This window comes from Euleptes europaea, chromosome 9 (assembly GCF_029931775.1).
Source record: "Euleptes europaea isolate rEulEur1 chromosome 9, rEulEur1.hap1, whole genome shotgun sequence".
NCBI classification, from domain to species: domain Eukaryota; kingdom Metazoa; phylum Chordata; class Lepidosauria; order Squamata; family Sphaerodactylidae; genus Euleptes; species Euleptes europaea.
The window spans coordinates 5,263,180-5,275,358 of NC_079320.1; the positions used below are offsets into that span (position 1 = coordinate 5,263,180).

Genomic DNA, 12,179 nt, shown 5'->3' on the forward strand with positions numbered 1-12,179 from the left:
GCCTTATGAAACGCTTTTAATAAGCTTTTATCAACCCCATCAATGCCAAAATGCATTTATTTAACTCATTTATACCCAGTTGGGAACAAGGCTGTGTGAACTGTTTCCCGCCTCCTCCATTTTATTCTCACAACAACCATGTGGGGTAGGTTAGGCTGAGACTGTGACTGGCCCAAGGTCACCCTTTGACATAGTAAGATGCAAGATTCCCCAGTCACAAAAGTGAGCTCTATTCAGGCAAGCATTAAAAGTTATGATTTCGTGAGAGGTTTCGTTAGTTAAATTTCAGATTACTTCTAACGTTTTATGTTCAATATTTTGATAAGTTTCCATGGTTTAAAGAAACATTTTTTCCTTCCTCCTTGAGTTTTAATTTGATACCAAAATGTAAATAATATCAATGTTGTCAAAGATTGTCACGTGAATTTATAGTGTTTTAGCCTAATTTTTGTAATGGCCTTTGGCCCTATGCAATAAACTTGAACCTTGAACCCAAGGTAACCCAGCAAACCTCCGTAGCAGAACAGGGATTCTTATCTGGAGTCTACCAGATCTTAGTCTACTACACCACATTGGCTCCAAACCATTGGGTTGTATCTCACAGATATATTCAGCGTGGTGTAGTGGTTAAGAGCGGTGGACTCTGATCTGGAGAACAGGGTTTGATTCCCCACTCCTCCACATGAGCGGCAAAGGCTAATCTGGTGAACTTGATTTGTTTCCCCATTCCTACACACGAAGCCAGCTGATTGACCTTGGGCTAGTCACACTCTCTCAGAGCTCTCTCAGCCCCACCTACCTCACAGGGTGTCTGTTGTGCGGAGGGGAAGGTGATTGCAAGCTGGTTTGATTCTTCCTTAAGTGGTAAAGAAAGTCAGCATATAAAAGCCAACTCTTCTTCTTCTTCTTGAAATTAAACACATTCGCTTGGACCTATCTTCATGGGTGAACAGGAATAGAGGCATAGCACCCGTGATGCATGGGTGTGCCTTTACACTACCAAGTGCACAGTGTGAGCCATCAATCATGGCTGGCTCCACCCAACGCATTTAGTGGCACTTTTTCTTCCTATTGGGATCAGGGGCAGCCTTACCTGGCAAGCAGATATCGATGGGTTTCCCAAATTACTCTGGAAACGAAGAGTACTGAATTATTTCTAACCCTGTGCTCATGCCCACACTCTGCACCCCGAGTTTAATGTCAGTACCAGCTTTCGATTTGGGATCGAGGCAGACAGTAAACTCGGGGGTAAAACAGCATCCACAAAACATGGGGAGAATGCAAGGGGAGAGCGAGGCGACTTCTAAAGGTCAGAAAATACATGCATAAGGAAAACAAAGCCCTGAAGTACTCGGGGCCTGACAGCGATGAAAACAACCTGTGCATAAAAGGCCAAGGAGAAGAGTGATGCATGCGGAAGTTGCGGCCTGAAATGTTGCTGGCGAGACTGGCTTTGTACGCACTGATGGAGGCAACAACACACAGAGGTCCTCATCCTATTCAGATTAGCGTAGAGTTCTCCACACCCCACCATGTCATTGTCAAAACCCATCTGGCTCAAATTGATGATGATTTATGTATTAAGAGGAGTCCTGCGACAAGGAGGAGAGGCTTTGGGGACCTGAACTCATCTCCGCACTGAATTGGCTCAATTATTGCCTGCGATTGAAGCCTCGCTTTGGGTGGGAGGCAAGGAAACAAACACCCTGCCGGTGATGAGTGAGGCATTACGTCCTTGTTTCGGTGCCTGGAGGAGCAGCCCAGGGTATAAAGAGACAGGTGGTCCAGAAAGAATCCAGACGCTGAGCGCAGGAGGCACGAAAAGCCGAGCAGCCAGGGAGACGCGCGAGCCTCGCCAGCCCGCCAAGATGTTCGAAACGTCGCTTCCAGTTTCCTTCCTCTGCCTTCTCGCCTTCTCTTCGGCTTGCTACATCCAGAACTGTCCTCGAGGAGGGAAGAGAGCATTCCCGGACACGGAGATCAGACAGGTACTGGGGAGACTGACTCGATGTGTGTGTAGATGAGTTGGTGAGAGAGGAAGACCGTTTTCGACACCTGCATCTTCAAAGCCTCCATCATGCTGAACACGTTCTCATTTGCGGAGCGAGGGTTGCCAACTCCAGGCTAGGATATTCCTGGAGGTGTTGGGGTGGAGCCTGAGGAGCTGATCTCTTTAATCTGGCGATCAGTAGTCATTCTGGGAGATCTCCAGGCCCCGCCTGGAGGCTGGCAACCTTATGTTTGGCCCATTCGGTTCTCTGTCAGTGCTTTTATTGCGGCTCAGTTGCTCAGTCCTGTTAGATTCTCCACAGGCATAGGACTTTGAAACACCCTCACTAGGAAAAGGTATGACCAGCTACACCCAGAGTGTAAATTGCAGGGTGGGGGGGAGGAAACTGTTGATTTATGTGCCGCATGATAGGTTTTAGCCCAGGAAAAAACAAGACAAACCTGATACAAATTAAGGGACATAAGCAGCTATACATTTTTTTTACTTACTTCATTAAGAAGAAGAAGAGTTGGTTGGTGAGAGCCAGCCTGGTATAGTGGTTTGGAGCGGTGGACTCTGATCTGGAGAACCGGGTTCGATTCCCCACTCCCCCACATGAGCAGCAGATGCTAATCTGGTGAACCGGGCTGGTTTCCCCACTCCTACACACGAAGCCAGCTGGGTGACCTTGGGCTAGTCACAGCTCTCTCAGCCCCACCTACCTCACAGGGTGTCTCTTGTGAGGAGGGGAAGGGAAGGCGATTGTAAGCTGGTTTGAGTCTCCCTTAAGTGGTAGAGAAAGTCGGTATATAAAAACCAACTCTTTTTCTTTTTATATGCTGATTTTCTCTACCTTTTAAGGAGTCTCAAAGTGGCTTACAATCACCTTTTCTTCCCCTCCCTACAACAGGCACCCTGTGAGGTAGGTGGGGCTGAGAGAGCTCTGAGAGAACTGTGACTAGCCCAAGTTCACCCAGCTGGCTCCATGTGTAAAAGTGGGGAAACCAACCCAGTTCACCAGATTAACCTCCACCGCTCATGTGGAGGAGTGGGGAATCAAACCCGGTTCTCCAGATCAGAGTCCACCACTCCAAACCACCGCTCTTAACCACAACACCATGCTGGCTCTTTAGAGGTGGTTTGCCCCTGCCTGCCTGCACATGGGCGGAGAGAGTTTGGAGAGAACTGTGACTAGCCCAAGGTCACCCAGCAGGCTTTGTGTGGAGGAGCGGGGAATTGAACCCGGTTCCCCAGATCAGAGCCCGCTGCTCTTAACCACTACTATGCCATGCTGGCTACTTCATTTTCCGTAGAAAGAATAAAAGCAAAAGAGACCTGCTTCCTCGAGATCTCCCAGTGGTTCTACACCTGGCAGCTTTTGGATCCACAGACAGCCACCAATTGGCAGTGCAAGTGGAGGGAAGAGATCCACATAGCACTCTTCCTGAAACTTTGCAATATGTTGGGCTACCATCCTCCAGGTGAGGCCTGGAGATCTCCCCGAATTAAAACTCATCACTAGCTACAGAGATCAATCCCCTTGAAGACAACGGCTGCTTTGGAGAGCATACTCTAAGGCATTATACTCCACTGAGGTTCCTCCGCTCCAAAAATCCTCCCTTCCCTCGGCTCCACCCCCAAATCTCCAGGAATTTCCCAACTTACAGGAATTTCCCAACATGCAACCCTAGCAATATGTCAGTTTCTGTACCTGTGATTGCCAGCATGGTGTAGTGGTTAAGAGCGGTGCTTTGAAGTGGTGGACTCTGATCTGGAGAACTGCACATTCGCCTTTTATTACAGGCATAGCAACAGTGTCTGTTGAAAAAGCTCCTTGACTCCAGACAAAACTTGCAGCATCCTTGGAATTACACCTGTGTAAATGATAACAGCATGAGCCACACATCCCTGTGTGATAACAGCATGAGCCACCCATCCCCATGGGCCAGCTCCCCAAACCAAACCGGTGACAGATCTTCAGTGAAAACCCAATTAGGATTACTCTAGGGTTGCCAGGTCCCTCTTTGCCACCGGCGGGAGGTTTCTCGGGCGGAGCCTGAGGAGGTTGCAGTTTGGGGAGGGGAGGGACTTCAAGGCCATAGAGTCCAATTGCCAAAGCAGCCATTTTCTCAATTGTAATAGCAGGAGATCTCTAGCTAGTTGACAACCCTAGATTACGCCCTTCTAAATCCTTTGACTTCAGTGGATTGAGAAGGGAGTTAGCTCTGTTCAGGACCCCACTGTAGGATTCCTTCTGGCTGGCTGGAGAAGAAAAGGTTGCCTGAAGCCTGTTGAAATGAAAATGGATTTAGTAAGAGCCCTGCTGCTCTGCTCAGTGGAAGCAGCAAGGGTTGTTAGGTTAATGTATTGTGTTAGGTTAATGTATTATGGATGAGTAGGGTTGCCAGGTCCCTCTTTGCCACCGGTGGGAGATTTTTGGGGTGGAGCCCAAGGAGGGCGGGGTTTGGGGAGGGGAGGGACTTCAGTGCCATAGAGTCCAATTGCCAAAGTGGCCATTTTTCTCCAGGTGAACTGATCTCTATCAGCTGGAGATCAGTTGTAATAGCGGAAGATTTCCAGCTACTACCTGAAGGTTGGCAACCCTATGGACAAGTGAAGAGAACTCTTGATAGGAGAGAGATGGGGTGTTTCAAGGCATTGTCTCCTGCATACTCAGGGGTGGATGGGTGGGTTTTTCTAGGGTTTGTAAACTGGGAGATAGAGGCCATTTATGCATGGCTGTTTCCTCGCCGTCACCCCGCTAACTACTTTGGGGCTTTTCTTTGATTACACCTGCATTTTCCGGCTGTCAGAGGTCGCCTCGCTCTCCTCCCACGTTTCCATGCGTTTTGCCCACCTTTTCTGGAGTCATGTTTAGCCAGCATCCAGAAAACACCGGGAAAACCCGAGGGAACATGCAGGGAGAGTGCGGCGACTTCTGGCGGTTGGAAAATGCAAGCGTAATAAAAGTGAAGCCATGAAGTAGTCGGCGAAGTAGACCCCGAGGCAACAGCTAGAATGAAAAGCTCAGGGCTAGTGTGAATCCAGAGCTGCTTCTTCCCTTCCTCTTATGTATATATTAGTGATTAACAGTATCTACTGGACTGGCATTAGTTTCAGAGGGTAGCCGTGTTTGTCAGCAGTAGAAGAGGTAGATTCGAATCCAGTAGTACCTTAGAGACCAACATGATTTTCGGGGTATGAGCTTTTGAGAGTCAAAGCACCTTTCGTTAGATACTAGACTGGAGTTGATTGTTGTAACTTGCATGTTATAGATGCAGTGACAGAGTTATGAGTTGCACCTTAGCACAGCCAAGTAGATCCCACGATTTAAAACATTTTGGCCAACTTTTCACGGTAGATTTTGCTTCTCTCTTGCTGTGGAGCAAAAAAAAAAAAAAACGATTAAATTTTTTTTTCATGGCCGCGGATCATCCCTGTCAATCCCGAAGCAGTTTTGGTTTTTCATGGGAACAAAGCAGGCAGAATTCTGCAATGGTTTGGTCTGCCCCTTTGCTGGAGCCCTCCCCTTCTGATAAGCTCATTGTTTAGGCCCGCCTCCCACTCCGCCCCAACTCCACCCAGCAGATTACCTTGTGCGGTTCACCTCTGTGTACACGGCCCCAGCGCAGAAAAACAAGCACCAGTCCCTCTTGTTTCCTTATATAATTTTTCTATTTACCATGCTCCCCGTTTTCCCCCATGCCCATACTTGGCGACACTCCCAACCTTTCCCATACGGTCATCGTTGTGCTCCCCCCCCCAGTACAGCTCCGGCTGTCCAGTGCCAGGAATTTCCATCCAAGAGGGCTGGCAGCCTTGGGGGAGAGCCTTGGTGGCGAGCGCTCAGGAGATCAAACCGCTCGACTCCACTTTCATGCAACCGAACGTATGGGGAGTTTTGCTTTGGATTTGCCGCTCTCTGGATGCTCTCTGGATGCAAACTCTCCCTTTCCTTCCCTTTGCAGCATGCTGATCCTCACACTTTCCCAAGATTTCCATAGTTCCTTTGTTCTGTTCTTTCACCAGGTTGGTGATGCACAGGATGCATGGGGGGGGGGGGAGGGAGACCCTGAGCCGACTGGCCGCCCCTCCTCAGAAGGGTGACAGGAGCTTTGCCTTGGATTTGCCACTCTCAGGATGCACATTTTCCCCATCCGAATTCACAAAACTCAACAATAAGCCCCCAAAGCAGAGTTTTGAGAATTTGAATGGGGAAATGTACATCTGAAGAGTGGCAAACCCAAGGCAAAACCTCCCTTGCATAAATGGCCAAATACTCTCCCTTCCCTTTGCAGCATGCCGATCCATCCTGCTTTGGAGGGAGGCTGTCCCCCGGGTGCGATCCCCTAAACATACCCCCCCCCCGCAAGCAAAGCTGTGGCACTCGCTCTCTGAAGAACAAAGAGCGCGATCTGCAGCAGCTATGCGCCACCCGGCACTCTTATGAAGAGGAAACGCACAAATCTCCGGCCGGAAGACTTCTGCGGAGGTGGAATGGCGGCCTGTGATACTTGTCGGAGCACAAAACTCCCCTTGTCCAATCACCATTCATGTGCCGGGGAGGGAGGAGAAATTTGCCTGCATGGGTGGGGAGAATACATCTGACCCCAGGGAGTTTTTCATGGAGATCTGTGCCAAAAACCGCGTAGCAAAAGGAAAGAACGGACCAAAACAGGTTTGCCTTGATGCGGGGATGAAGCGGTTTTTCCCCACAAATTCAAAGCAGTCATGAAAAATCAAAAATTAGCAGCGTTGCAAAACAAAAGTGAAACCGCTTCAAACCTCCGTGAAAAAATGACCTTTGTTTCATTTATACCCTGCCTTTCTTCCCAATGGGGATCCAAAGCGGCTCCCATCATTCTCCTCGCCTCAGTTTTATCCTCACAACAACCCTGTGAGGTAGGTTAGGCCGAGTATGACTGGCCCAAGGTCCCCCCATGAGCTTCCATGACAGAGTGGGGATTAGAACCTGGGTCTTCCAGATCCTAGTTTGACACTTTAACTGCTGCACCACACTGGCTGTCAAGGGATTTTAGGCAAAGCGTTACATTACTTTAGCCAAACAAAACCGCAGAATTATAGAATCCTAGAGTTGGACGGGACCACCAAGGTCATCTAGTCCAACCCCCTGCACAATGCAGGAACTTCACAACTACCTCCCCCACACACACCCCCAGTGACCCCTGCTCCACGCCCAGAAGATGGAGAAAAAAATCCCTCCAGGATCTTTGGACAATTTCAACCCATGGCTCAGGACAGCTCACAAAAATAACCACATATAATAAAAACAGAATAAAAACATTAGAAACAGCATTAACATAGCCCAGTACATTCCAATAAATAAGGACAAAAGTGTCCAATGGTGCCAAAAGAGTATTCGGCTGCTGCTGGGCAAAAAGGTCGATAAGCCCCAAAGGGGGTGTAAGCAGAAAAGGGCGGAGGAATCAGCAGTTGGAGGGGGGTTAGGGAGGCCAGTTTTCATAGGAGAGCCAGAAATTCAAAACTACCTTCCCCCCACACTCCCAGTGACTCCCTACTCCACACACAGAAGATGGCCAAAAAAAAAAAACACACACAACCCCTCCAGGATCCCTGGCCAGTCTGGCCTGTTGGAAAATTGCTTCTTGACTCCAAAGTGGTGGTTGGCTTTTCTCTGGGCATGCAAGAAAGGACCACGAGAGCCAAACACTGATGCAACTTTTCCTGCCCCCAGCCCTGATCTGCCTAAGGTCATAGAATCAGCATTGCTGACAGATGGCCATGTAGCCTCTGCTTAAAAACCTCCAGGGAAGGAGAGTTCACCACCTCCCGAAGAAGCCTGTTTCACTGAGGAACCGCTCTAACAGTCAGAAAATTCTTCCTAATGCTATTGAGTGTTCGTTCTTCCCTTTAGTGTATCCCCTGCGGCCCCGGGAACAAAGGCAATTGCTTCGGCCCCAACATCTGCTGCGGAGAGGAGCTGGGCTGTTACTTCGGCACCTCTGAAACCCTGCGTTGCCTGGAAGAAAATTACCTGCCTTCTCCGTGCGAGGCTGGAGGGAAGCCCTGTGGTGCAGGTGGAAGATGCGCAGCGTCCGGCATTTGCTGCAATGATGGTAACTATTATGGAGAAACCAAAGACCATATAATCATAGAATCACAGAGTTGGAAGGGACGACCAGGGTCATATAGTCCAACCCCCTGCACACTGCAGGAAGTTCACAACTGCCTCCCACCCACACCCCCAGTGACCCATACTTCATGCCCAGAAGATAGCCAAGGTGCCCTCCCTCTCATATCTGCCCAAGGTTATAGAATCAGCTTTGCTGACATATAATAAGGAGAGGGGCCATGGCTCAGTGGTAGAAACGGGGAGCATGGTAAATAGAAAAATTATATAAGGAAACAAGAGGGACTGGTGCTTGTTTTTCTGCTTGGCATGCAAAAGGTCCCAGGTCCAATCCCCAGCATCTCCAGTTAAAGAGACTAAGTAAATTGGTGATGGGAAAGACCTCTGCCTGAGACCCTGGAGAGCCGCTGCCGGTCTGAGTAGACAGTACTAACTTCGATGGACCAAGGGTCTGATTCAGTATAAGGCAGCTTCATGTGTTCATGGAGGATGGGGAGGGAGGATGAGAGGAGGAGGCACATGAAAAATCAGAGATGTCCAAGTAGAAATGCCAAAACTCAGCTCACAGGTGATTCTTCGGATGCACGGTCCTCTTCTTGCAACCTAGAATAATAGAACAGAATCATAGAGTTGGAAGGGACCACCAGGGTCATCTAGTCCAACCCCCTGCACACTGCAAGAAATTCACAACTACCTCCCCTCCCCACACCCCCAGTGACCCCCTACTCCATGCCCAGAAGATGTCCAAGATGTCCCCCCTCTCATGAACCTGTCCCTCTGCTCTCGGCCTGCTCTCTGCCAGGTATCCTGCCTCCTTCTGGCTTTTGCAAATGGTGCATCTAACTGGGAAGGTTTTTAGGAAAATGCCAGAAGGGGCTTCCTCTGGTGCTCCCATCCCCCACCTGTAATAAATGCATAGGTGTAAGAGGTTTGTGCCCTGACCTGGACGGCCCAGGCCAGCCCAATCTCATCAGATCTCGGAAGCTAAGCAAGGTCAGCCCTGGTACTTGGATGGGAGACCACCCAGTATGTTCAGGATTGCTCTGCAGAGGCAGACAATGGCAAAACACCTCTGAACGTCTTTTGCCCTGACCTGGAGGGTCCAGGCTAGCCCAATCTTGTCAGATCTCAGAAGCTAAGCAAGGGAGGCCCTAGTTAGGACTTGGATGGGAGACCCCCAAGGAAGTCCAGGGTTGCTATGCAGAGGCAGGCAATGGCCAACCACCTCTGAACGTCTCTTGCTTTGAAAACCATACAGGCTCACCTCACAACCAATGCCTTCCTCTCTCCCTCCGGCCCCCAACTGAATTCCTTTTTACCAGGACCCGTGGCATAGACTTTTGCATCATCTCTTGCTCCTGTAAATTTTGCCCTTTTAGCTCTTTCTTTCTTTCTTTCTTTCTTTCTTTCTTTCTTTCTTTCTTTCTTTCTTTCTTTCTTTCTTTCTTTCTTTCTTTCTTTCTTTCTCTCTTTCTCTCTTTCTCTCTTTCTCTCTTTCTCTCTCTCTTTCTCTCTTTCTCTCTTTCTCTCTTTCTTTCTCTACTTTTATAACCACTACCTTCAGGCGAGGCTCAAAGCAGCATTGATTGGCCATTGACTTACCCACAGGGTAAAAACCCCCAAAACATTTCAAAATCCTGAACTGACTACAAAGTGTTCTCCTTTAAACTTAACATGAATCCTTTCTCTTCCTGAAGTCCACTGTTTATATCATGCTTGCTATTTTTTTTAAACCAAATACAGGGTTGTAAATAGGGTTTCCAGGTCCCACTTTGCCCCTCGCAGGAGGTTTTTGGGGTGGGGCCTGAGGATGGAAGGGTTTGGGGAAGGGAGGGACTTCAATGCCATAGAGTCCTATTGCCAAAGCGGCCATTTACTCCAGGTGAACTGATCTCTATCAGACGAAGATCAGTTGTAATAGCAGGAGATCTCCAGCTAGTACCTGGAAGTTGCCAACCCTAGTTGTAAAGCCATCTTGCACAAATGGTTTCACATATGTTAAAACATCTCCACCCCCACCCACCCCATAACACTCGATGTGTTCCAAAGTAATACCGTTCTTACCTTTGGGAAAGGAATTTCTTTTCAGGAATTACTGAAGGTGGATGGTAATGCTTACGAATGTCATGTAAGCTATCTTAAAGATATGAACAGTAAGCACGTTTCAGGATGGAGACACATTTGAACTGGAGGAACCGGCTTCGTGTATATTCCCTTTGTCCTCTTTCTTTCAGTGCCTTTAATTATAGATATTTGTACTGATATCAGATATTCTATTTTTTTACTGTATGCTACAGTATTCACATGAATACATGAAGCTACCTTCCCTTGGTCCATCAAAGTCTGCGTTGTCTACTCAGACCGGCAGCGGCTCTCCAGGCTCTCAGGCGGAGGTCTTTCACATCACCTACTTGCCTGGTCCTTTTAACTGGAGATGCTGGGGACTGAATTTGGGACTTTCTGCATGCCAAGCAGATGCTCTACCACTAAGTCACAGCCCCTCCCCAGATAGATGTATTGTTACTTATGTTCATTGTTTAAAACTGTGTAAACCTAAAATGGATTTTTTTTTTTAAATTACCCATGGGGTTCCCATCAGACAAAGTCACTGTGGCCATTTATGCATGGGAGGTTTTGCCTTGGATTTGCCACTCTCTAGATGCACATTTTCTGAATTCTCAGAACTCTGCATGGGGGCTTATTGTTGAGTTTTTAGAATTTGGATGGGGAAAATGGGCATCTAAAGAGTTGCAAATCCAAGGCAAAACCTCCCATGCATAAACGGCCTACGCCTCTTCTTAAGCCAGTGAATGTGCTTGAAATTTTAGGGGGAGGGCCTGTGGCTCAGTGGCAGAGCATCCTCTTGCCATGCAGAAGGTCCCAGGTTCAATCCCTGGCATCTCCACTTAAAGGGAGGCAGGTAGGTGATGTGAAAGACCCCTGCCTGAGGCCCTGGAGAGCCGCTGCCGGTCTGAGTAGACAATCCTGGCTTTGAGGACCAAGGGCCTGATTCCGTATAAGGCAGCTTCATGTATTCATGCGATCAAACTTTCTTTCTTCCGTTCAAAGAGAGTTGCACCGTAGATGCCGGCTGCATGGACGACGGCAGCGACCGAAGTCGATGGCCTTCCGAAAGGAACCTGACCGTGCTGGATGGCTCGACCGGGGACTTACTTCTCAAGCTGGTGCACTTGGCAAATGCAAACAGGCAGCAGCCAGCCAAGCAGCCATTTTACTGAAGTGGGGCGGGGGGTTAGGTGGCTCAGAAAGGGCCGTGTGGCTGTCCTTTCAGAAGGCCTCCGAAGCCAGAGACGATGTAAAGAAACAACGCTTTGAGCGCAACCTGTAAATACCCAGCAAATAATAAACACCTTTTATTGCACTGCGTGGTGAATTTTGTTCTGAATCTTTCATGAATGGAAGAGGATGAAATGGGGGGTGGGGAGACCCAACCTGCAAATGAAGTTGGGTACCCTAAAGATTGGACGAAAAAAGACCTAAAGAAAACAATGAGAAATGATTATTATAAAGCACTTATGCAGGAACTTCACAACTACCTCCCCCCCACACACACCCCAGTGACTCCCTACTCCATGCCCAGAAGATGGCAAAAAAATCTCTCCAGGATCCCTGGTCAATCTGGCCTGGAGGAAAATAGCTTCCTGACTTACAAGTGGCGATCTGCACTACCCCGGGCATGTAAGAAAGGGCCACGAGAGCCAAACACTTATGCAACCTTTCCTGCCCTCCCTCTCATGATCTGCCGAAAGGTCGTAGAATCAGCATGGCTGACAGATGGCCATCTAGCCTCTGCTTAGAACCATCCAGGAAAGGAGAGCCCACCACCTCCCGAGGAAGCCTGTCCCACTGAGGAACTGCTCCGACTGTCAGAAAGTTCTTCCTAATGTCTAAATGGAAACACTTTTGATTTAATTTCAACCCGTTGGTTCTGGTCTGACCTTCTGGGGCAACGGAAAACAACTCAACACCATCCTCCGAATCCAAGTTTCTTAAGGTGTGGGTCGCAACCCCATATGGGGTCACGTAACTGAACGTGGGGGTCGTGATAAATTGGGC

General features: G+C 48.7%; 1 protein-coding gene across 1 annotated transcript; it reads left to right on the plus strand.

Moving 5' to 3' along the window:
* Positions 1–1,811: 1,811 nt before the first annotated feature.
* Positions 1,812–11,341, plus strand: AVP (arginine vasopressin). The gene is made up of 3 exons (XM_056855657.1): positions 1,812–1,988; positions 7,887–8,088; positions 11,172–11,341. Exons 1-3 carry the CDS (start codon positions 1,869–1,871, stop codon positions 11,339–11,341), a joined length of 492 nt encoding a protein of 163 aa, XP_056711635.1. The 5' UTR covers positions 1,812–1,868.
* The last annotated feature ends 838 nt before the right edge of the window (positions 11,342–12,179 follow it).

What these genes read in the sequence shown, in the direction of transcription:
- AVP (XM_056855657.1), top strand. Translation starts at nt 1,869, where the DNA reads ATGTTCGAAACGTCGCTTCCAGTTTCCTTCCTCTGCCTTCTCGCCTTC. An exon ending in CGGACACGGAGATCAGACAG is followed by an intron (nt 1,989 to 7,886) that starts GTACTGGGGAGA and finishes TCTTCCCTTTAG; the next exon opens with TGTATCCCCTGCGGCCCCGG. An exon ending in CGGCATTTGCTGCAATGATG is followed by an intron (nt 8,089 to 11,171) that starts GTAACTATTATG and finishes TTCCGTTCAAAG; the next exon opens with AGAGTTGCACCGTAGATGCC.